This window comes from Macaca mulatta, chromosome 9 (assembly GCF_049350105.2).
Source record: "Macaca mulatta isolate MMU2019108-1 chromosome 9, T2T-MMU8v2.0, whole genome shotgun sequence".
NCBI classification, from domain to species: domain Eukaryota; kingdom Metazoa; phylum Chordata; class Mammalia; order Primates; family Cercopithecidae; genus Macaca; species Macaca mulatta.
Window position 1 is genome coordinate 53,397,811 of NC_133414.1, and position 26,009 is coordinate 53,423,819.

Consider the following 26,009-nt stretch of genomic DNA (forward strand, 5'->3'; position numbering starts at 1 on the left):
GCCATTAGTAGAAAGCTGAAACTGGATCCTTTCCTTACTCCTTATACGAAAATTAATTCAAGATGGATTAGAGACTTAAATGTTAGACCTAATACCATAAAAACCCTAGAGGAAAACCTAGGTAGTACTATTCAGGACATAGGCATGGGCAAAGACTTCATGTCTAAAACACCAAAAGCAACGGCAGCAAAAGCCAAAATTGACAAATGGGATCTCATTAAACTAAAGAGCTTCTGCACAGCAAAAGAAACTATCATCAGAGTGAACAGGCAACCTACAGAATGGGAGAAAATTTTTGCAATCTACTCATCTGACAAAGGGCTACTATCCAGAACCTACAAAGAACTCAAACAAATTTACAAGAAAAAAACAAACAGCCCCATCAAAAAGTGGGCAAAGGATATGAACAGACATTTCTCAAAAGAAGACATTCATACAGCCAACAGACACATGAAAAAATGCTCATCATCACTGGCCATCAGAGACATGCAAATCAAAACCACAATGACATACCATCTCACACCAGTTAGAATGGCGATCATTAAAAAGTCAGGAAACAATAGGTGCTGGAGAGGATGTGGAGAAATAGGAACACTTTTACACTGTTGGTGGGATTGTAAACTAGTTCAACCATTTTGGAAAACAGTATGGCGATTCCTCAAGGATCTAGAACTAGATGTACCATATGACCCAGCCATCCCATTACTGGGTATATACCCAAAGGATTATAAATCATGCTGCTATAAAGACACATGCACACGTATGTTTATTGCGGCACTATTCACAATAGCAAAGACTTGGAATCAACCCAAATGTCCATCAGTGACAGACTGGATTAAGAAAATGTGGCACATATACACCATGGAATACTATGCAGCCATAAAAAAGGATGAGTTTGTGTCCTTTGTAGGGACATGGATGCAGCTGGAAACCATCATTCTTAGCAAACTATCACAAGAACAGAAAACCAAACACCGTATGTTCTCACTCATAGGTGGGAACTGAACAATGAGATCACTTGGACTCGGGAAGGGGAACATCACACACTGGGGCCTATCATGGGGGGGGGATTGCATTGGGAGTTATACCTGATGTAAATGACGAGTTGATGGGTGCTGACGAGTTGATGGGTGCAGCACAGCAACATGGCACATGTATACATATGTAACAAACCTGCATATTATGCACATGTACCCTAGAACTTAAAGTATAATAATAATAATAATAATAATAAAAGAGATACCAGATTCAAAGACTACATACTCTATGATTCCATTTATATAATATTCTAAAAAAGGCAAACATATAGGCCCAAAGAATAGATAGTGGTTACAAGAGGCTAAGAGTGGTGAGGGAATATGACTTCAAAAAGGTAGTATGGAGGAATTTTATTGACAGAGATGAAACAATTTTGTATCTTGCTTGTGGTGGTGGTTACACAAATCTATGCATTTTCAAAACTCATAAAATTATGCACCAAATAAAGAACTTTTCAGTATATAAAGCATAAATTTAAAAATGTAAATTTCAATAAATGTTTCACATATTTTCACTCAAATATTTGCACTTTTTTTTTTTTTGAGATGCAGTCTCACTCTGTCACCATGCTGGAGTGCAGTAGTGCGATTTTGGCTCACTGCAACCTCCACCTCCCAGGTTCAAGCAATTCTCCTGCCTCAGCCTCCCGAGTAGCTGGGACTACAGGTGCACACCACCACGCCCCACCTAATTTTTGTATTTTTAGTACAGAAGGGGTTTCACCATGTTGCGCAGGATAGTCTGGATCTCTTGACCTCATGATCTGCCCGCCTCAGCCTCCCAAAGTGCTGAGATTACAGGTGTGAGCCACCATGTCTGGCCATATTTCATTTCTTTCAATTCTCGTAATAGACTAAAAAAGTTTTGCTGGAATGGAGTTGCTTATTTTTCTGTATTATAAAATGTAACTGATATTAAATTTATAGTTTGTATCTTTGGCATCACATCCCTTTTTGTTTTTTTTTTGGGACAAGGTCTCACTTTGACACCCAGGCTGTAGCACAGTGGTGCCATGATGGCTTACTGCAGCCCGGGGCTCAAGTGATCATCCAACCTCAGCCTCTTGAGTAGCTGGGATCACAGGCACCTGCCTACATGCCCAGCTAACCGTTATTTTTAATTTTTTGTAGAGATAGGGGTCCCACTATAGTGCCCAGGCTGGTCTTGAACTCCAAGGATCAAGTGGTCCTCTTGCCTCTGCCTCCCAAATTGCTGGGATTACAGGTGTGGGCCACTGTGCCTGGCCCCCTTGCCAATTTTCAAAACTTTATACTCGTTTAGTGGTTTTAATGTTTAAGTATTGTATACATGTGAGAGTTTATCATGTGTGATCTATGTATACCTCTATATTCCAAATTGCTCGGAATGACATGCTCTTTGGAATACTCCATTCTTTCCCTCACTGTTTTGAGATGCTGTATTTACTACACATTAAAGAATACTCTTAATCATGGTGTCTTATTTCCACGAAGCAGGTGCCAAACTACTTTGAATAGAGCAATATTATATAGACAGATAGATATAGATATTTCTTATGCATTTTTTCCTGCTTTTTAAAACGTATACTGGGTGTTATTTAGGTTTTTACTTATTCCAGATAAAGTTGAGAATGCTTTTGTAAAGTACACAATACACTAAAGATCAAAGAGAAAAAATACACTCAAAAATTTGTTGATTTTCTTTTAGGGATTTTGTCTTCCTAAGAAAGGTACAGATGGACTAAATGTATTTCCATTTAGTCAAGCAATTTTAATGTCACCGAGGAAATAATATGTGACATTTATTTTCTTCTTTCGGATTATTGTAGCTCAGTCAGAAAATCGTTATTGCTTTAACGATTTTGATGAAGTAGCTTTCCTGTGGCACCTCCCCTTTTTCCCGCTCCCAAAGAATCGCAGATAGTGTCAAAGTCTTTTTGTATGGATGAGATCTACTTCCTAACATTTAAAGTGCAACTGACACGCAGCTGAACTCTTCTTGACGCGTCTGTGTCTAAACTGCACACACGCTGCACACAGACCTCCCCTGCAGTGCATCCCTTTGGGGCGCCCTGGGAGAGCCAGGGCTGCAGGAAGCTCCCGCGCCAACTCCAACGGCATCTGCCCACTGCCTAGCGGGGCGCCTCTCAGCCAATCCCGAAGGGTTGCTCGCGGGGCCTCACGGGAAAGGTAGTTTTCAGGTTGGGCGCCAACACCGTCAGGCTTTGCGCGCTAGCTGCGCGCATGCCTTGTCCACCGTCTACCTGTGCGTTTCCGCATTTCCTTTTGTTTTTCTCAGGTTTTGCGTGGGAGGCGGTCGCGCGATTTCAAGGGTCTACCAGCTCTTCTACGGCGAATGCAACCAGATGAGAGAGTGAGGTAAGCCTGGGTGGGTTGGGCAGGGAGGGCGAGGGGGCCCCGCGCGACTCCGGGGGCGGGCGGCAGGGGGCCGGTGCCAGGGGGCCGGTGCCAGGTGGCGGGGAGGAGCCTCGGGGATCTCACAGGGGAAGCCGGGGACGGCAGGGCTGCAGCATGTCTGCCAGGACGCTAGGCCTGTTCCTTAAAGGCGCAGTCTCTGTCCAGAGCGGGCCACACCGCGTGTGTCGCCCCGGTTGTAGGGGCCGCAGAGGAGGGCATGTGCGCTTACGTGGTCCGTGTGCTGAGCCTTGCGGGAGGGGCAGTTCTTTGGTCAAGCGGGAGCCGGTGTGCTAGGGCGCGACCGTACCTGAGCGGGGAAGGGCGAGTGCAGTGGCCTGCCCCACCGACCGACTCCGTTCCACGTTCTGCATTCGTCCTCTTTAGGTTCCGAACTGCCCTCCAGTCAGGTCTATCACTGCATCTTGGTATTTGCTGTTCCTCTGTCCTGACTTCATCTTGCACTCAGGAAAGATCTTCAAGAATTACCTAATTTTGGCTGGGCGCGGTGGCTCTTAGCACCTGTAATCCCAGCACTTTGGGAGGCCGAGGCGGGTGGATCACCTGAGGTCAGAAATTCGAGACCAGCCTGACCAACATGGTGAAAGCCCGTCTCTACGAAAAATACGAAAAGTAGTTGTGCGTGGTAGCGCATACCCGTAATCCCAGCTAGTGAGGCGGAGAATTGCTTGAACCCGGGAGGCGGAGGTTGCAGGTAGCCGAGATCGCACCATTGCACTCCAGACTGGGCACCAAGAGCGAAATGCCGTCTCGGGGGGAAAAAAAAAAAAAAAAACTAATTTTGCCTCATTTGTTAGAAGAAAATTTTTTTTTTTTTTTTTTTTTTTGTTTGTCAAGGTTATTGACTTGTTCAGGATCACAGTTTGTTAGTAGGGAAGACTAAGTCACATCTGACCCCTAAGCTAGTACTGTCTACTTTTCCATACACGTCAAAGCAAGTTTAAAATATCCCTTTGAGAAATAGCAACAAAGTTAGACGAAAAAATTAAAATAGATTTTTTTCTTTGAAGCACTGCTGCTTATGGCTTTCTGTGGAGTCACTCACCAGAGGTTAACATTACTGGGAAAATCAATAGCTTAGTCCTATTTTTTACAATGGTTTTAGTGTTAATGTTCCTTCATTAAATATATTAACTTGTTTAGCCAATATTATCATTATACATTTTTTGTGAACACCGAGGGAGATTGAAATCCTTAGGAAGCAAATATTTACTTTCACCTGGTGAAAAATCTTGTGCCCAAGAGCTGCATAATTATGTTGGAGTTATATTAGGGTGGTCTTTCACCATTTCTACCTCCTATTCCGGAGTGTCAGAGGACATTGATATTCTCCCAGAGGGAGCATTTTACCTAGTGGGTGTGTATGGCTTCTTAGGGCAGAAGAATCAGGGAGTTGCCAGGCGGGCCAAATCTTTCATGATCCCATTCCTCTTTTTCTAACTTAGCTGTATCTTCAGAGTTGTCTCCGTCTTTCCAAGAACAGAACAAAATGAACAAGGTAAGTTGTTTATTTAATTCCCTACTTTATTTTGCAGTGGACTTTGTGAAATTTGTAAGAGTCAATATGGTGATGTTTTTGTTTTTTTGTTTTTGTGTGAGATGGAGTCTCGCTCTGTCACCCAGGGTGGAGTACAGTGTCTCCATCTTGATTCACTGCAACTTCTGCCTCCCGGGTTCAAGCAATTCTTCTGTGTCAGCCTCCCGAGTAGTTGGAGCTGCCGGCTCACGCTGCCACGCCTGGCTAATTGTTTGCACTTTAATAGAGACGGGGTTTCACCATGTTGCCCAGGCTGGTCGCGAACTCCTGAGCTCAGTCTGCCTGCCTTGGCCTCCCAAAGTGCTGGGTTTACAAGCATGAGCCACTGTGCCTGGCCGAGAGTCAATATGTTAAGATGAGAAATTAGTAATAGATAAACTTCCCAGAAAATATAAAGTAACAGATCAATAGCAGGGCCAAGTTAGAGTCAATAAGTTGAGCTTCATATGTTTCTTATGTTTTCAACAACCACGGCAGAAAGGAAGACACTGGATACAGACAGACTCCTCTGAAGACACAAAGACTTCCTGGCAGATACCTTTTTTGGTCATAACATAGGGACCTATAGTGAATAACCTTCCAGTGATAACCCTGAAATGAGTGCAGCCTATTGACTCAAACTGCTTTCTTAATTTTTATTTTACACAGGTTTCAATTTTCTTTTGGATGTAGTTCAGTTTTTTTTGATCAATAAATTAAAATGTATTTTAATTTTAATTAATTAATTATTTTTTTTTTTTTGAGACGGAGTCTCGCTATATTACCAGGCTGGAGTACAGTGGTGCAATCTTGACTCACTGGAACTTCTGCTTCCAGATTCAAGCAATTCTCTTGCCTCAGCTTCCCGAGTAGCTGGGATTACAGGCACGCGCCACCATCCCCAGCTAATTTTTGTATTTTTAGTAGAGACGGGGTTTCACCATGTTGGCCAGGCTGGTCTCAGTCTGCTGACTTCGTGATCCACCCGCCTTGGCCTCCCAAAGTGCTAGGATTACGTATTTTAATTTTTAATGAATCTTATTTCTACATGTGTAGCAGATAGACAGAAAACCCCTTAAAGTTTAAATATAGAACTTAATAAATTATTACAAATCCATGGTGCAAATAATGAATACATAGGTCAAAACAAACATTGCCAGCACTCCTGAAGCTGCCGTCTTGTCCCCCTCACAATCCCGACACCTCCCTGCTCATTCACTCATTTCCATTTAATCTGTGGCTTCAGTGGCAGAGTTGAGTAGTTGTGACAGGAACCTTTTGGCCTGCAAAGCCCCAAATTTAATGATGTCTGATTTTTTTTTTTTTTTTTTTTGGAGAGAGTCTCACTCTGTCACCCAGGCTAGAGTGCAGTGGTGCGATCTTGGCTCACTGTAGCCTCTGCCTTTAGGGCCCAAGGGATTCTCCTGGCTAAGTCTCCCAAGTAGCTGAAATTACAGGCACGTGCCATCACACCTGGCTAATTTTGTATGTTAGTAGAGACGGGGTTTCACTTGGCCAGGCTGGTCTTGAACTCCTGTCCTCGTGATCTACCTGCCTTGGCCTCCCAAAGTGCTGAGATTACAGGTGTGAGCCACGATGACTGGCCAAATATTTAATGTCTGAGTTTTTACAGAAGAAGTTTACCAATCCCTAGATTAGTTTATTAAGTTTATTGTTGGTGTTGTGTACTATTTCAGACTACTTTTCCTGCTTTGAGGTCATGAAGATAATCTCTTTTGTTATCTTTTCAAATATTTATTGTTTTGGCATTCACATTTACGTCTCTTTCATTGGAATGAGTGTCTACTTTTGTATGAGATAGATGTCAGATTCCTTTTTTCGTACGGTTAATGTAGAATTATTTTTGAAAACACCATCCTTTCCCCACTGTTTTACATTGTGATATTTGTCATCAATTATGTGTTCATATATGTCTGTGTGTTTTTTGGACTATGTTCTGTTGGTTGGTTGTGCCAGTACCACACTTGGTGAAATATCTTAGCGTCTACTAGTGGGTTTAACACATTTTTTTCTTCAGCAAGATCCTGGCTCTTCCTAGTTCCTTGCATTTCCATACAAATGTTGTTGGTATTCATAAAATAACTTGCTGAGACTTTCTTTGGGGTTGAATTGAACCTATATATAAATTTGGGAAGAATTACTTACCTTTTTTTTTGAGATAGTGTTGCCCAGGCTGGAGTGCAGTGGTGCGATCTCAGCTCACTGCGACCTCCACCTCCCGGGTTCAGGTGATTCTCCTGCCTTAGCCTCCCGAGGAACTGGGATTACAGGCACCCACCACCATGCCTGGCTAATGTTTTTGTATATTTAGTAGCGACGGGGTTTCACCATGTTGGCCAGGCTGGTCTTGAACTCCTGACCTCAAGTGAGCCGCCTGCCTTGACGTACTAGAATTACAGATGCGAGCCACCGTGCCTGGCCTCCAGTTCCATTCTTGATTATTTTCCTTCCTCAGTTTTCTGACAACTGTCTGATTTTCTCTTGATGTCTTTGAACACCACTATATTATAAATGTCTCTGTAGTCCTTGTTTCATTCTTGATTTTCATATTATGCTTCATTTTTTTTTTTTTTTTTGAGTTGGAGTTTTGCTTTTGTTACCCAGGCTGGAGTGCAATGGCGCTGACCTTGGCTCACTGCAACATCTGCCTCCCAGGTTAAAGGGTTTCTCCTGTCTCAGCCTCCTAAGTAGCTGGGATTACAGGTGCCGGCCACCACACCTGGCTAATGTTTTGTATTTTTAGTAGAGATGGGGTTTCACCATTTTGGTCAGGCTGGTCTCTAACTCCTGACCTCAGGTGATCCACCTGCCTCAGCCTCCCAAAGTGTGGAGATTATAGGCGTGAGCCACCGCACTAAGCCTATGCTTCAAAGTTAATATATTTAGGACATTTCTTGCTAGAATACTGTGTCCAACCTATTTTGCCCTAACTTTTCCTGGTTTACGTGGTGGCCCTAGTATCTGGGCAGCTGTTCATGGGGATAGGCAGAGGAAACATTTTTTTTCTTAATGAATTGGTGACCACATTTTGTTGCTCTGTCTCCTATTATCTGTGCCCTATTTGCATCCTGGTTTCTTCTACAGTAGTTTATGTAAATGTTGTTTTGTCCCTTGCTGTTCTCAATAGAATTGGTTCTGTAAACAAAACCTGATCACGTAATTTCAGTATATGCTCACGTCTCATCTTTGGCTCTCCCTTTTTCACAGCAGTGATCCCTAAAAGATGCGCCCTAGAGGATATCCAGAACAATCCTATTGGATGTCTTCTCCTATGTACTCCACAGATGTTTCAAGTATAATACTTCCAAAATCTTTCCATTTTCTCTACATCCTTATTATTATCTCTGAATTAAAGGATTAGAACCCAGAATATGTATTGTGATGAAGAAAATGTCAGGCTCTTTCTCTACATTTTTAAATCCAAATGAGAATTAAATTGGAATTCCTAATAAATGTACTGACAATTTATTTCTGTGATTTGTAAATATAAATCTGTAGTTCTCAGTAATATTCTTGAAAATGGTAAATGATCAAATACTCTGGAGACCATTGGTCTAAAATTACTCTATAACCCATATCTTTGACTTTTTTTCTCAAGATAGCACCAGGCCATCTCCTGTGCTGTCTGTCTTTTTGTTGATGTCTGCATTGTGTTGGAGGCCCTCACCTATGCTTGTATCATGGCCCCATGCTTATGAAGAACGTAACAGAGTGTTCTTCATAATTTAACCAACAGCTGTACTTCCTCAGTTAAGCTCAAAACAGAGCTAACTTTGCTCCTAATATTAGTCTATTGTGTTTGTACTTTCACCTTAGTACTTGTAACATGTTACCACATATATTTTCTTATCACTCTGTATGTTCTTTGATCACAGGAAGATTTTTATTAATCTTAGTATTTCCAGCAGTGATGATAGTTCCAGGTACATTGTAGGAACTTCATGATTTCTTTTGCATGAATTAATATCTTAATGCATTAATGGCAGAATATTTCTGTTATGATTTCTTTTTTTCCCTAAAAGTACAAAGCAAAACAAATATTCTATGAATAATAATCGTGGTAAGGATTAGCCCATACTTCTTTTTTCATGCCACCTAATTCTGAACATTTCAGGTAGAACAGAAGTTCCAGGGGTCAATATCATTTAAAGATGTGACTGTGGGCTTCACCCAGGAGGAGTGGCAGCACCTGGACCCTAGTCAGAGGGCTCTGTATAGAGATGTGATGCTGGAGAACTACAGCAACCTTGTCTCAGTGGGTAAGGTCTGTTCACTGTATCATTCTAAATAGCATTTGTTTATTCTTTTGATTATGAAGCATATGGGCAGTCTGTATAGTTTAATGATATTTAAGGTTAGGCTGCAGGAGTCAGTGTTGATTGATCACCTTTGAGCACCAGAAGATACTTGTGTTCACTTCTCCAGTGAAAATGTTCCACTGGCAACTTGAAGCAGCCCCAGAAGCTTCTTCCTGCTTCAAAGGCCTGAAGTCTAGACTGCTTGGTCCAAATGCTAAATTATTTCCTGTTAACAGGGTATTGTGTTCACAAACCAGAGGTGATCTCCAGGCTGGAACAAGGAGAAGAGCCATGGAGACTGGAGGAAGAATTCCCAAGCCAGAGCTTTCCAGGTGAGTTAATATGTACTGCACAGATTCACATCAGGGGATTTGTTTTTTCCAAGTAGTTTCCAATTCAGGGATTGGCAACTTTGGGACATTTTTCAAGAACATCTCCATAGGGGTCCTAACCTGTGGAAGTGATGGAGAATACCTAAATCAAACCTCCAGACACTACTCACAAAATTCCTCCTTTTTGAATCATTTTTTTGAATGTTTGCTATTCTTACACCTGTCAATAGTTGAGTCTTTGCCCACCTCAACTTTACTTTGTTTCGTATCTTTTCTTGGTTATCATTTTTCTTAAAGCACTTTCAGTGTCCCACCTTACCTCCATTGTTTGTGTTTATTCTGTTGTCACAATTTTTTATACACTCATTTTTAAACTCAGCAAATAATTTTTGAGTACTTGCTGTGTGCTGAGAATATAATGATGAAAAACATTAGGCCGGGCGTGGTAGTTCACACCTGTAATCCCAGCGCAGGTCAAGGCAGGCAGATCACTTGAGGTCAGGAGTTTGAGAACAGCCTGGCGAACATGGAGAAACCCCGTCTCTACTAAAAATACACAATTAGCTGGACGTGGTGGCAGGTGCCTGTAATCCCAGCTACTTGGGAGGCTGAGGCAGGAGAATCACTTGAACCCGGGAGGCAGAGGTTGCAGTGAGCTGAGATTGCGCCACTGCACTCCAGCCTGGGAGACAGAGCGAGACTGTCTCTCAAAAACAAGTACATAAAAAAAAAAAAAAAAAAAAAAAATTATGTCTCTAAGTATATTATGTATACTTATATATATATGTATATTAAATGTTCTGTGGTTTTGAAGACACTGGTAGAAATTAAAGGAAGTTAGATTGGCTGAATGTGGTACTTTAAGGAACAGTCAGGGGAAGCCTTAATGAGGTCAACATTAGAGCAGAAACTTGAATGAAATGACTGTGGGAGCCATGAGGATTCTGCCCCTTTTCAGCAGGGGTAGTTGCAGCTTCTAGCCTTGGACAGGAATGTGCTTGGTGGTTTTCAGGAATAACCAAAAAGTCACAGTGGCTGAAGGGAGGGGTTGATTGAAGGCAGCTGGAGTCCAAAGGTGAGCCTATCATAAGCCTTACTCAGTTAATTTTACTTTTAATTTAGTGGTGGATTTTCAGCAGATGAGCAACATCTGATTTATATTTCTATAAGATCTTTCTCACCTCCTTAGAGGAAATATTGGGCATGGCATAGGGCATAGAGAGCGCATTAAAGGCCTGTGGTAATTTTTCTTATGAATGATTGTGGTAGCTTGGACAAAGCCGGAAGGCAGGAGGGAATGGGAAGAGGTTTGATTCTCAGTATTTGGAAAGTGGGGCAATAACAAAAGAACTAACATTTGTAATATCAGAAGGAAGGGAAAGAGGTGTTTAAAGTATTTGAAGAAGTAATGGCTGGACCTTCTCAAATTTAGCAAAAGATATAAAACTACACATTCCCGAGTCTGAAGTAACATCAAATAAGTTAAGTCCATGGCAAACTCACACTGTAATTAAATTTTTGAAAACTAAAGAAAAAATTTTCAAAGTAGCCAGAGAGAAACAGCATATTCTCTACAGGGAATGACGGTGGGTTTCTCTTCTGAAACTATGGTGGCTGGAAGGAAGTAGTATATTTTCTCAAGTACTGACAGGAAAGCACTATCAAATAAAAAATCTGTGTCTTTTGAAACTATATTCATGAATAAAGGGGAACTAAAGGCATCATTAGACAGCGAAGCTAAGAGAAAATGTTGCTAGCAAACCTACCTTTAAAAATTGACTAGCAGTTCTCTAAATAGAACGGAACTAACACAAGAAGGCTTGGAATGCAGGAAAGAAAGAAGATTGGAGGTTGGCAAAAATGGGGATAAATATATTTTTCTCATGAGTTTCTAGAATCATTTTTGATGGTTGCAGCAAAATGCTCTGTATGTAGGGGAAACACTTAAGACAATTATATTTTAAAAGTGGGGAGGGTAAAGGGGCCTAAGTAGAATGAAACTTGGTACATTTCACTTGAAGTGGTAAAATGCCTGATAGAGTGTGATAAGTTACATATGTACATTTTTATACCTAGAACAACTACTGAGAAAACTATAAAATGTGGTACACTTAGAAATACTGTAAATAAACCAACATGGAATCTAAAGGAATATTTAGGTAACTAATAGGAAAATAAGGAAAAAGGAACAGATGAATGGAAAACAGAAAACAAAACAAATAGCAGCCTAGCAGAGCAATATTTACCTTAAATGTAAATAATCAGAGTACACTAATTAAAATATAAATTGGCAGAGTGGAAAAAACGTAAAACATGATTCTAAAATTTTTAATTTTTGTGAGTACATAGTAGATGTATATATTTTTGGGGTACAGGAGCTGTTTTGATACAGGCACTCAATGTCTGGTAATCACATTAGGGTAAATTGGGTGTCTATTCCCACGAGTATTTATCTTCTGTGTTATAAACAATCCAGTTATACTCTTTTAGTCATTTTAAAATGTACAATTAAATTTGACTATAGTCACCCTGTTGCGCTAGCAAATATTAGATCTTATTCATTCTTTCTAACTTTTTTTGTACCCTTTAACCATCCTCACCTTACCCCCACCCCACCCCACTACCTTTCCCAGCCTCTGGTAACCATCCTTTTACTTTCTACCTCACCTCCACGAGTTCAGTTGTGTTAATTTTTAGCTTTCACAAATAAATGAGGACATGCAAAATTAACATTCTGTGCCTCCATTTCCATCTACTTTGTTGCATATGACAGGATCTCTCATTCTTTTTTATGGCTGAATGGTACTCCATTGTGTATATGTACCACATTTTCTTTATCTGTTTATCTGTGAATGGACACTTAGCTGTTATGGACACTTAGCAGATCTTAGCTGTTGTGAACAGTGCTGCAGTAAACATGGGAGCAGAGATATCTCATTGATGTACTGATTTCTTTTCTTTTGGGTATATACCTAGGAGTGGGATTGCTGGATCATATGATAGCTCTATTTTTAGTTTTTTCAGGAACTTCCAAACTGTTCTGTTTCAGCCATATGAAGTGAAAACCACTCTGTAAGTGCTCACGTGACTCTTCCTGTGAAACTGCTTCTTTTGTGTAGATAGTTGTCAATTTTAGTCTTCCTGCAAGGGAGTGGGTATGGTAGGTGGCGTTCTCTATTCCACCATCTTGTTCCACCCATCCTAAAAATGTTTCTTAGGAAACTCATAACATAGTGAACAACATAGGTTGATAAAGTATATAAAAAGATAAACTATACAAACATTAATCAAAACAAAGAGTGACACTGTTAATATCGAATACAGTAGACTCCAGAACAAAGAAAATTATTAGACAGAAAGAACATTATGTAATGATAAAAGGATCAATCCAACAAAAATGCAACGATCCTAAATGTGTCTGTAGCAAACCTCAAAGTACACAAAACAAAACTGAGCTGAAAAGAGAAAAGCACATTTTAAATTGTAGTTGGAAAATTCATCACTCTTAGCAATTGGTGGAATTACTAGCCATGATTACTGGCAGATATAGAAGAACAGGACAGCAACATCAGCCAACAGGACTGAAGCAACATCGTAGAATAGTGCTCAACAAGGCCGGGTGCGGTGGCCCACACTTGTAATCCCAGCACTTTGGGAAGCCGAGGTGGGTGGATTGCTTGAAGTCAGGAGTTCAAGAGTAGTCTGGATAACATGGTGAAACCTTGTCTCTACTAAAAATACAAAAATTAGCCAGGCATAGTGGCGCATGCCTGTAGTCCCAGCTACTTAGGAAGCCAAGGCAGGAGAATTGCTTGAACCGGGAGGCGAAGGTTGCAGTGAGCCACGATTGTGTTACAAAGCTTAGGTTACAGAATGAGAATCTGTCTCAAAAAAAAAAAAAAAAAAAAAAAAAAAAAAAAAAGAATAGTGCCCAACAACAGCAAAATACAATTTTTTTCTCAAGTGTCCATGGAATATTCAGAAAGATAGACCATATCCTGGGCCATAGATAAGCCTTGGCAGATTTAAAAGAATTGAAATCATTCTGAGTATGTATGTTTTCTGGCCATAATGAAACCAAACTACAAATCAGTAATAGAATGACAATAGGAAAATATTTAATCATTTAGAAATTAAGCATCAGAGTTTAAATAAAGTCTGGAGTGAAGAAGAGACCTCAAATTCAATAGTAGAAGCGCATAGACTTAATGAAAATGAGACCATACCATATCAATATTTGTGGGAGGTAGCTAAAGCAGTGCTGGTAGAGAAATGTATAGCACTAAATGCTAACATTAAAGAGGATAATAGGTCGCAAACCCATAATTGACTTTCTACATTAAAAAACTAGCAAAGAGCAAAATAAAACCTCTGTTAAGTAGAAGGAAGAAAATAATACTGGAAGCAGAAATCAGTAAAATTGAAAATACGAAAAAGTAGAGAAAACTAATGAAGCGTAGGGTTTTTTTGGAAAAAATCAATAAAATTGATAAACGTCTGGCAATATTGATTAAAAATATAAAATGAGATGACAAATCATCAATATCTGGAATGAAACAGGGAATATCAATCCGCTATCCATTTAACAGTATAATAAGGGAATCTTGTCAACAACTTTATGCTCATAAATATGACAACATAGGCCAGGTGTGGTGGCTCATGCCTGTTATCTCAGCACTTGGGGAGGCCAAGGCGGGTGGATCACCTGAGGTCGAGAGTTCGTGACCACCCTGGCCAACGTGGTGAAACTCTGTCTCTACTAAATATACAAAAATTAGCCTGGTGTGGTGGTGCATGCCTGTAGTCCCAGCTACTCAGGAGGCTGAGGTAGGAGAATGGCTTGAACCCAGGGAGTGGGCGGTTGCGGTGAGCTGAGATTGTGCCATTGCACTCTAGCCTGGGCAGCAGAGCAAAACTCTGCCCCCACGCCCCCCCAGAAAAATGACAACATAGAAGAAATGTAGCAGTTCTTCAGAAACTACAAACTGTTACAACTCAATCAGGGTGATACAAATAATTTGAATACCCATAGGTTTTCATAAAAGTTGACATAATTTGAATCAAAGAATTTAAATTTTAAATAAAAACCTCCAAAAAACCAATTTCCGAGTACAAGAGAGTTGTAGTCCTCACTAGAGAATTCTACCTAACATTTACACAAGAATTAATGGTGATTTTATATAATGTTCTCAGAAAATGGAAGCAGAAATATTTATTTATTTACTTACTTATTGAGATGGAGTCTTGCTCAGTCACCCAGGCTGGAGTACAGTGGTATAATCTCGGCTCACTGCAACCTCTGTCTCCCAAGTTCAAGTGATTCTCCTGCCTTAGCCTCCTGAGTAGCTGGGACTACAGGCGCATGCCACCATGCTCGGCTAATTTTTGTATTTTTACTAGAGACGGGGTTTCACCATATTGGCCAGGCTCAAACTCCTGACCTCGTGATCCACCCACCTCGGCCTCCCAAAGTGCTAGGATTACAGGTGTGAGCCACCGCGCCCAGCCAAGAGGGAACACTTCTTAACGCATTTAAAAAATTATTTTGATGCCAAAACCATACAGACAGTACAAAAATTATAAAACTACAGACCTATGCATCCCATAAATTTTGTAGCAAAAATCTTTAACAAAATACTAGCAAATAGAAAAGAGTCATGTAAAAAGTATACACCATAACCAAGTGGGATTTACTTGAGTTATGCAAGCAAGGCTGGTTTAACATTCAGAAATCAATCAGTGTGATTAACCCACCATAGGCTAAAGAAGAAAAATTACGTACCATCAGTTAATATAGAGAAAGCATTTGACAAAATGCAATATCCATCCATGATAAAAACTCTCCATACTAGACATTGAGAGGATCTTCCTCAATTTGATAAATGAACATGCACAAAATATCTATAGCAAATATATTTGCTGGTAAGATGAATGCTTTCCCTGTAAAACTGGGAACGAGGCAAGGATGTTTGCTCTTGCCACTCTTACTGATTATAGTACTGTAACTTTTATCAAGCACAATGAAGCAAGAAAATGAAATAGAAGTCATACACATAGAGAAGAAATAAAACTGTTTATATTTACATATGACATGATTATATATGTAGAATATTACAAGGAATCTTAGAAAATAAAAACCTCAGACCAGGCACAGTGGCTCATGCCAGTAATCCCAGCACTTTGGGAGGCCGAGGTGGGTGGATCATCTGAGGTTGGGAGTTGAAGAGCAGCCTGACCAATATGAAGAAACCTTGTCTCTATTAAAAATACAAAATTAGCTGGGTGTGGTGGTGCATGCCTGTAATCCCAGCTACTCGAGAGGCAGGAGAATCGTTTGAACCTGGGAGGCGGAGGTTGCGGTGAGTCGAGATCATGCCATTGCACGCCAGCCTGGGCAACAGGAGCAAAACTCTGTCTCAAAAACAACAACAACAAATGAACAACAACAACAACAACAACAAATGAAAACCTCCCAGAATGAATGAATGATTTCCAAAAAGTTTCAGGGTCCAAGATGAACACATACAATCAGTTTCTCTCCACTAACAATGAACATATGGAAATCTAAATTAAAAACATAATACCACTTATTCCATAGGAAATTAAATACTTTGGTATAAATTGAACAAAATGTGTATAGGACTTTTGTGCCGAAAATTACAAAATGCTGATGAAAGAAATAAAGAAATGGAGACACATGGTCTCTTGATAGATTGGAAAACTCAACTTAGTAAGTATGCCATTTCTTTCCAAATTGATCTGTAGGTTTAATGGCATTCCTGTCAAGATTCCAGTAAGGTTTTTCTCAGCTTTAAATAAACTTATTCCAAAATTTTTATAAACAGTCAGAGTCATAAACAGTTGAAACAATTTTGAGAAAATTTTTCTCGAAAGTTTTGAGAAAAAGAATAGTAGGAGTTACTGTATCCAGTGTTAAGGCTTATTACAGTAGTCTCCCCTTTTCTGTGGTTTTGCTTTCTGCAGTTTCAGTTACCTGAGGCCAACTGTGGTTCAAAAATATTAAATAGGAAACTTCAGAAATAAATAATTCCTAAGTTTAAATTGCATACTGCTGTGAGTAGCATGATGAAATTTTGCACTGTCCTGTCCCAGGACATGAGTCAACCCTGTGTCCAGCATACTCAGGCTGTATATGCTACCCATGAGTTAATTACTTAGTAACTGTCTTGATTATTTACTGTCATGATATGTGTTCAGGTAACCCTTATTTTACTTAATAATGGCCCTAAAGAGCAAGAGTAGTGATGCTAGCATATTGTTACAACTTTTCTCTTTTATGATGATGTTAATTTCTCCCTGTCCCTAATTTATAAATTAAACTTTATCATAGGTTTGTATATTTAGGAAAAAAACCATAGTATTTATAGGGCTCAATACTATCTGAAGTTTCAGGCTTCCACTGGGTGTCTTGGAATGTATCCCCCTTGGATAAGGAGTGACTACTGTATGCATATATTAATAGCTATAATAATTAAGAGGACAGGATGTTGGTAGAGTATACACATTAGTAGAACATACACATAGAAAAATGGAAAAGAATAGAAAACCTCAATATTGATTATGCTGTTATAGACTACATGTTCACATCTCCCCAAAATTCGTATGTTGGAGCTCTCACCCCCAGTGTGGTGGTATTTGGAGATATGGAGCCCTTGGGAGGTAATTAGGGTTACAGTAGGTCATGAGGGTGGGGCCCTCAAGATGAAGTTAGTGCCTTATAGGAAGAGTAAGTGAGCTTGCTCGCTCTCCATGTGCATAGAGGAAAGGCGATGTGAACATACTGTGGCTGTCTGTAAGCTGGGAAGAGGCCCTCACCAGGCCCTGGCCATACTGGCATCCTGATCTCAGACTTCCAGCATTTGGAACCGTGAGGAAATAAACTTCTGTTGTTTAAGCCACACAGTCTGTGGTATTTTGTTATGGCAGCTGAAGCTAAGACATTTACAAACTGTTGACAAAAATGCAAAAGAAATTCAGTCAGGTATTCAGCAAATGATGCTGGAGCATTTTAACAATATCTTGTTTTGTGTCTGGCAAAATATATGTAACATGAAATTTTCCATTTTAACAGGTTTTAAGTGGCATTGCACTCACAATGTTGTATAGCCATTACCACAATTTCTAAAACATTTTCATTATTTCAAACAGAAACTCTATTGCCATTAAGCAGTAACTACTCATTCCCCCCTCCCACCAGCCTATGGTAACCTCTTATCTAGTTTGTTTCTGTGAGTTTTGACTCTTGTGAATATTTCATGTCAGTAGTGTGACAACATTTGGCCTTTCATGTCTGCCTTCTTTCACTTAGCATGATGCTTTCAACTTTCATCTGTATTGTCTGTATTGTAACAAGTATCAAGACTTTCTTTTCTGGCTGTTTAATCCATTCATCTGTTGATGTACAGTTGGGTCGTATGTATACCTTTTGGCTGTTGTGAATAATGCTTCCGTGAACACTGGCATGTCATTATCTGCTCAAGTTCCTGTTTTCATTTCTTTTGGATATAAACCTAGGAGTAGAATTGTTTTATCAAAGTGTATTTCTTTTAGCATTTTGGGGTACCACTGAATTATTTTTAATATGTGTGTGTATATAGATAGATAGATAGATATTTGTTTTTGAGACAGAGTCTCACCCTGTTGCCCAGGCTGGAGTGCAGTGGCACGATCTTGGCTCACCACAACCTCCGCCTCCTGGGTTCAAGTGATTCTCCTGCTTCAGCTTCCCGAGTAGCTGGGACTACAGGCTTATGCCGCCATGTCTGGCTAATTTTTGTGGTTTTAGTAGAGATGGGGTTTCACCATGTTGGCCAGGCTTGTCTTGAACACCTGACCTCTGGTGATCCACCCGCCTTGACCTCCCAAAGTACTGGGATTACAGGCGTGAACCACTGCACCCGGCCTTACTTACTTTTTCTTTTGTTGCTCATGCATTTTATGTCATAGGTGAGAATCCATCAACAAAACCAAAGTTTTCCTTTAAACATTTTATTGTTTTAGCTCTTATATTCAGTTCATTTTTGTATATAGTCGAAGTAGGGATCTAATTTTATTTTCTAAGTTTATTTTCATGTGGAAATCCAGTTGACCCAGCATCATTTTTTGGTCATTTGTCATCATTCCAAGCAGAAACTCTATCGCCATTAAGCAGTAACTACTCATTCCCTCTTCCCGCCATCTTTGGCAACCTGTAATCTGTTTTGTCTCTGTGAGTATGACTGTTGTGAATATTTCATGTCGGTAGTGTGACAATATTTGGCCTGCATCAACTGAAAGAAAAGGCTTTTCTTTCTCCCAGTGAATAGAATTGACACCCTTGTCAAAAATCAGTTGGCTGCAGGTAGTGTATTTTTGGGCTCTCACTTGTATTCCGTTTGTCTGTATGTCTATACCTATGCCATGACCACATTGTTTGGATTACTGTAGCTTTCTAATAAGTTGTGAAATTGGACATTTTGAGTCCTCTGATATTGTTCTTGTTTTTAAAAATCGTTTTGGCTATTCAGGGCCCTTGTAATTCCATGTGACTTTAAGGATCAGCTGTTTATTTTGGTAAAAATGCTGATGGAATTTTGATAGGGATTGTGTTAAATCTGTAGATCATTTTGAATGGTATTGTCCTTTTAACAATACTACATCTCTCAAACTATGACCATGAGATACTGTTTCCTTTATTTATGCCCTTTTTAATATTTTTCATCAGTATTTTGTAGTTTTCAGTGTACAAGTCTTGTACCTTCTTGGTTAACTTTGTTTCTAGATAGTATTTTATTTTTTTAGATGGTGCTATAGATAGAATTGTTTTCTTAATTTTCTTTTCAAATTGTTCTTTTCATGTGTGTAGCAACACAACTGATTTTTGTGTGTTGATGTATCCTGCAACTTTGCAGAATTCATTCGTTAGCTGTAGTGTCTTTCTTGTAGATTATAATCTATCTTTAGGATAATGTCACCTGTGAGTAGACATAGTTTTACATCTTCCTTTGCAGTGGATGCCTTTCTTTTTCTTGCTTGGCTGGAACTTCTACTGCAGTGTTAAATAGCACTGGCAAAAGTGGGTATTTTTGTCTTCTTCCTGATGTTAAGAGGAAAGCTTTCTTTCATCAGTGAATATGATATAAAGCTGTGAATTTTCCATAAATGCCCTTTACCATGTTGAAGAAGTTCTATTCTGTTTTGTGTTTTCTGAATGTATTTATCCTGAAAGGGGGTTGGATTTTGTCATCTGCCTTTCCTGCATCAACTGAGATAATCATGTCCTTTTTTAACTTATTTTATTAATGAAGTGTATTACATTGATTTTCTTTCCTTCCTTCCTTCCTTCCTTCCTTCCTTCCTTCCTTCCTTCCTTCCCTTTCTTTTCTTTTCTTTTCTTTCTTTTCTTTCTTTTCTTTCTTTTTTTTTTTTCATTGATTTTCTTATGTTGAACCACACAAGCATTTCCAGGATAAGTCCCCTTTGGTCACTTGGTCATGGTATATAGTCCTCTTAATATACCATTAAATATATTTTACTGGTGTGTGTGTGTGTAGCTTTGTATCTGTATTCATACGCATCATTCATTCATTCATTTATTCATTTGCATTTTTATTTTTATTTTTTTTAAGAGACAGAGCCTCACTCTTGCCTGGGCTATAGTACAGTGGCACAAGTATTGCTCACTGCAGCCTTAAACTCCCAGGCTCAAGTGATCCTCCCCATTCAGCCTCCTGAGGGTACTACAGCTGTATACCACCATGCCCACTATGCCCAGCCTTTTTTTTTTTTTTTTTTGTGGAAACAGGATCTCACTATGTTGCTCATGCTGGTCTTGGACTCCTGGCATCAAGTGATCCACCTTGGCCTCCCAAACCTCTGGGATTACAGGTACTATCCACCATGCCCAGCCTCAGTCTAAAACTATTAACTGTAGGAACTGTCGGTTTCTCCCTTGCATTCTGTCAGTGTTTGCTTTAAATGTTTCAGAATGCTGCTTGGTACATATATAGTTATAATTTTTATAGCTTATTGATGGAACGACCGTTTATTCATATATAGTATCCTTCTTTATCTCTTGTAACAGCTTATATCTTAATCTATTTTGGGTGAAATTAGTATAGCCACTCCAGTTCTCTTTTGGTGGCTGTTTTCATGGAATATTTTTTATCAGCCTTTCAGTTTTAATTTATTTGTGTCTTTGGATCTAAAGTCAGTTTGTTTTGGACAGTGTGTAGTTAGATCATGTTTTTAAAAAATCTATTCTGAAGCTGGGTGGTTCACACCTGTAATCCCAGCACTTTGGGAGGATCTCTTGAGCCCAGGAGTTGGGGACCAGCCTGGTCTACAAAGTGAGACTCCATTTCTACAAAAAAATAAAAATAAAAATAGTTGGGTGTGGTGGTATGCGCTTGTGGTTCCAGCTACTTGGGAGGCTGAGGCAGGAGGATCCCTTGAGCCCAGGAGGTCAAGGCGGCAGTGAGTCATGTTTGTGCCACTGCACTGCAGCCTAGGTGACAGAGCAAGACCCTGTCTAAAATAAATAAATAAATAAATAAATAAATAAATAAATAAAATAAAATCCATCCTGCCAGCCTCTGCCTTCTGATTGATGAGTTCAATCAATTATCAATTAAAGTAATCACCGACAAGGAAGCACTTCTGCCATACTGCATTTTGTTTTCTGTATGTTGTATACCTTCTTTGGTCCCATATTCCCTTTATTACTGTCTTCTTTGTTTTTTGTTGATTTTTTTTTTTTTTTTCCGAGACGGAAGTCTTGCTCTGTTGCCCAGGCCGGAGTGCAGTGGCACGATCTTGGCTCACTGCAAGCTCCTCCTGGGTTCAAGTGATTCTCATGCCTCAGCCTCCCAAGTAGCTGGGACTACAGGTACGTGCCACCATACCCAGCTAACTTTTGTGTCTTTAGTAGAGATGGAGTTTTGCCATGTTGGCCAGGCTGGTCTTGAACTGCTGGCCTCAAGTGATCCACCCGTCTCGGCCTCCCAAAGTACTGGGATTACAGGCCTGAGCCCACTGTGCCCGGCCTGATTTTTATAGTGAATGATTTTTATTCCCTTCTCATTTCCTTCTGTGTATATTTTTTAGATATTGTCTTGGTAGTTAACCATGGGGATTACTTTCACATTCTAAATTAATGGCAAACTAGTTTAAATTGATTCCTTCCTAACTTCAATATCTTATGAAAACTTTGCTTCTACCTAGCACGTTACTCATCCCCTTTATGTTGTTGTCACAGGTTACGTCTTTATACATTGTATGCTCATAACGTAAATTTATATTTAGTTCTTATCCATTTATCTTTTAAGTCCCGCATGAAGTAAAAAAATGGAGTTACAAAGCAAACATACAATGACCCTGGCTTTTATATTTGTCTATATAGTTAACCTTATTGGAAATCTTTATTTTTTCCTCCAGATTTGAGTCTAGTTTCTTTTCATTTCATCTTGAGAGACACCCTTCAGTGCTTCCTGTATAGCAAGCCTGGTAGTAACAAACTCAGCATTTGTTTTTCTGAGATTGTCTTCATTTCTCTTTCATTTTGAAGGACAGTTTTACCAGCTAGAGAATTCTCAGATGATAGTTTTTTCTTTCAGGAATTTATATGTGTCATCCGTATGTCTTCAGGCCTTCAATTGATTTCTAAGGAGATATCAGCTCCTAATATTAATGAGGATCTCTTGTAACGTAAAAATGCCACAAAACTTTCCCACCATTTGAAGTTGCCTTTTTCCTGATTTAGCATTTACTTGGTTACTGTAAACCTTTCATTGTTTTCCAGAGTTCAGCAAGGTTGATTTTTATAGTTCTTGTTTTTTGGTGTTTCTGTGGGGAGACATTTTGGAGCTGTATACATAACCATTTGGTTATGTCACTCAACACTGTTAACTGAATGGACCTGTTGTCCATTCAAGAATGACAGCAAAATGAGATATGCAAAGAAACAGGAACAATGTGACCCATGCACAGGACTAACAACAGGCAACACAGTAATATGGTTTCCATTTAAGTTGGCAGAAAACGGGTTATCTGGTGCAGATCAGTGTATGTTGTGTAATTTGAGGAATAGCCAGTAAAATAATGAAAAATGAACAAAACCTTGGGAAACGGATATCACTAGTTGCACCAGCATATACAAATGGGAGTATCAATATGAGAGAACAGAAAGGGAAAGAAAAATTTTTTGAGGAATTCACAGAAACACCCACAATTTGTTGAAGAACACTAATGTATTCATCCAAGAAGCTCAACAAACTCATAGGAGGATAAATGCAAAGAGACTTATACCCAGATATGTCATAATGAAAGATGCTTTTATCATGCTCTTGTTTAACCTGCCTTATAAAAGTGACAATACAAGTGCTGGTGAGGATTTAGAGGAACTGAATTGTTCATACATTTTTGATGGCATGTGAAATGCTACAGTCGTTCTAGAAAATAGTTTGTCAGTTCAATTTAAAACTAAAAACAGCATACATCTGTGGGGGCATGCCCAAGGTGGCCAAATAGGAACAGCTCCAGCCTCTAGCTCCCAGCGTGAGCGACACAGAAGATGGGCGATTTCTGCATTTTCAACTGAGGTACTGGGTTCATCTCACTGGGGCGTGTTGGACTGTTGGCGCTGGTCCGCGGGTGCATCCCGACCAGTGAGAGCTGAAGCAGGGCGAGGCATCGCGTCACCTAGAAGCGCAAGGGGGAAGCGAATTCCTTTTCCTAGCTAAAGGAAATTGAAGCACACAACACCTGGAAAATCGGGTAACTCCCACCCTAATACTGCGCTTTACCAAGGGTCTTAGCAAACGACACAGCAGGAGATTATATCCCACACCTGGCCCAGAGGGTCCCACGCCCACGGAGCCTTCCTCATTGCTAGCACAGCAGTCTGAGATCTAACTGCAAGGTGGCAGCGAGGCTGGGGGAGGGGCACCCCCCATTGCTGAGGCTTAAGTAGGTAAGCAAAGCCGCTGGGAAGCTCGATTGGGCGGAGCCCGCCACAACTCAAGGAGGCCGGCCTGCCTCTGCAGACTCCTCCTCTGGGGACAGGGCATAGCTAAACACAAAGCAGCAGAAACCTCGGCAGAGGTAAATGTCCCTGTCTGATAGCTTTGAAGAGAGCAGTGGATCTCCCAGCATGGAGTTTGAGATCTGAGAATGGACAGACTGCCTGCTCAAGTGGGTCCCTGACCCCTGAGTAGCGTAACTGGGAGACATCCCCCACTAGGTGCAGACCGACACCTCACACCTCACATGGCAGGGTACACCCCTGCAATGAAGCTTCCAGAGCGAGAATCAGACAGCAGCACTTGCTGTTCAGCAATATTCTATCTTCTGCAGCCTCTGCTGCTGATACCCAGGCAAACAGGGTCTGAAGTGGACCTCAGGCAAGCTCCAACAGACCTGCAGCTGAGGGTCCTTACTGTTAGAAGGAAAACTAACAAACAGAAAGGACACCGACACCAAAACCCCATCAGTACATCACCATCATCAAAGACCAAAGCAGATAAATCCACAAAGATGGGGAAAGAGTAGTGCAGAAAAGCTGGAAATCCAAAAAATCAGAGCGCATCTCCCCACCAAAGGAACGCAGCTCATCGCCAGCAACGGAACAAAGCTGGCCGGAGAATGACTTTGACAAGTTGAGAGAAGAAGGCTTCAGTCTATCACACTTCTCAGAGATAAAGGAGGAACTATGTAACCAGCGCAAAGAAACTAAAAATCTTGAAAAAAGAATGGATGAATGGATAACTAGAATAATCAATGCAGAGAAGACCTTGAAAGAACTGACAGAGATGAAAACCATAACACGAGAACTACGTGACAAATGCACAAGTTTCAGTAACCGACTCGATCAACTGGAAGGAGGAGTATCAACGATTGAAGATCAAATGAATGAAATGAAGTGAGAAGAGAAGTGTAGAGAAAAAAGAGTAAAAAGAAATGAACAAAGCCTCCAAGAAGTACGGGATTATGTGAAAAGGCCAAATCTGCGTCTGATTGATGTGCCTGAAAGTGAGGGGGAAAATGGAACCAAGTTGGAAAACACTCTGCAGGATATCATCCAGGAGAATGTCCCCAACCTAGTAAGGCAGGCCAACATTCAAATTCAGGAAATACAGAGAACGCCACAAAGATACTCCTTGAGAAGAGCAACTCCAAGACATAATTGTCAGATTCACCAAAGTTGAAATGAAGGAAAAAATGTTAAGGGCAGCCAGAGAGAAAGGTTGGGTTACCCACAAAGGGAAGCCCATCAGACTAACAGCAGATCTCTCGTCAGAAATTCTACAAGCCAGAAGAGAGTGGGGGCCAATAATCAACATTCTTAAAGAAAAGAAATTTAAACCCAGAATTTCATATCCAGCCAAACTAAGTTTCATAAGTGAAGGAGAAATAAAATCCTTTACAGAGAAGCAAATGCTGATTTTGTCACCACCAGGCCTGCCCTACAAGAGATCCTGAAGGAAGCACTAAACATGGAAAGGAACAGCTGGTACCAGCCATTGCAAAAACATGCCAAAATGTAAAGTCCATCTATTCTAGGAAGAAACTGCATCAACTAGCGAGCAAAATAACCAACTAATATAATAATGACAGGATCAAGTTCACACATAACAATATTAACCTTAAATGTAAATGAACCAAATGGTCCAATTAAAAGACACAGACTGGCAAACTGGATAAAGAGTCAAGACCCATCAGTTTGCTGTATTCGGGAGACCCATCTCACATGCAGAGACACACATAGGCTCAAAATAAAGGGATGGAGGAAGATCCACCAAGCAAATGGGAAACAAAAAAAAGCAGGAGTTGCAATCCTAGTCTCTGATAAAACAGACTTTAAACCATCAAAGATCAAAAGAGACAAGGCCATTACATAATGGTAAAGGGATCAATTCATCAGGAAGAGCTAACTATCCTAAGTATACATGCACCCAGTAGAGGAGCACCCAGATTCATAAAGCAAGTCCTTAGAGACTTACAGAGAGACTGAGACTCCCATACAATAATAATGGGAGACTTCAACATCCCCCTGTCAACATTAGACAGATCGATGAGACAGAAAGTCAACAAGGATATCCAGGAATTGAACTCAACTCTGCACCAAGCAGACCTAATAGACACCTACATAACTCTCCACCCCAAATCAACAGAATATACATTCTTCTCAGCACCACATCGCACTTATTCCAAAATTGACCACATAGTTGGAAGTAAAGCACTCCTCAGCAAATGTACAAGAAGAGAAATTATAACAAACTGTCTCTCAGACCACAGTGCAATCAAAGTAGAACTCAGGACTAAGAAAATCAATCAAAACTGCTCAACTACATGGAAACTGTACAACCTGCTCCTGAATGACTACTGGGTACAT

At 40.2% G+C, this 26,009-nt stretch overlaps 1 protein-coding gene across 1 annotated transcript in view; it reads left to right on the forward strand.

Moving 5' to 3' along the window:
- Nucleotides 1-3,267: 3,267 nt before the first annotated feature.
- The window catches only part of LOC701227 (uncharacterized), a 52,917-nt gene continuing 30,175 nt past the window's right edge, over nt 3,268-26,009 (forward strand). Inside the window, 5 exon segments of the mRNA XM_077946270.1 lie at nt 3,268-3,395; nt 4,898-4,950; nt 8,197-8,282; nt 9,104-9,248; nt 9,524-9,619. Coding sequence (XP_077802396.1) covers nt 3,373-3,395; nt 4,898-4,950; nt 8,197-8,282; nt 9,104-9,248; nt 9,524-9,619 — 403 coding nt within the window. The 5' untranslated portion in view covers nt 3,268-3,372.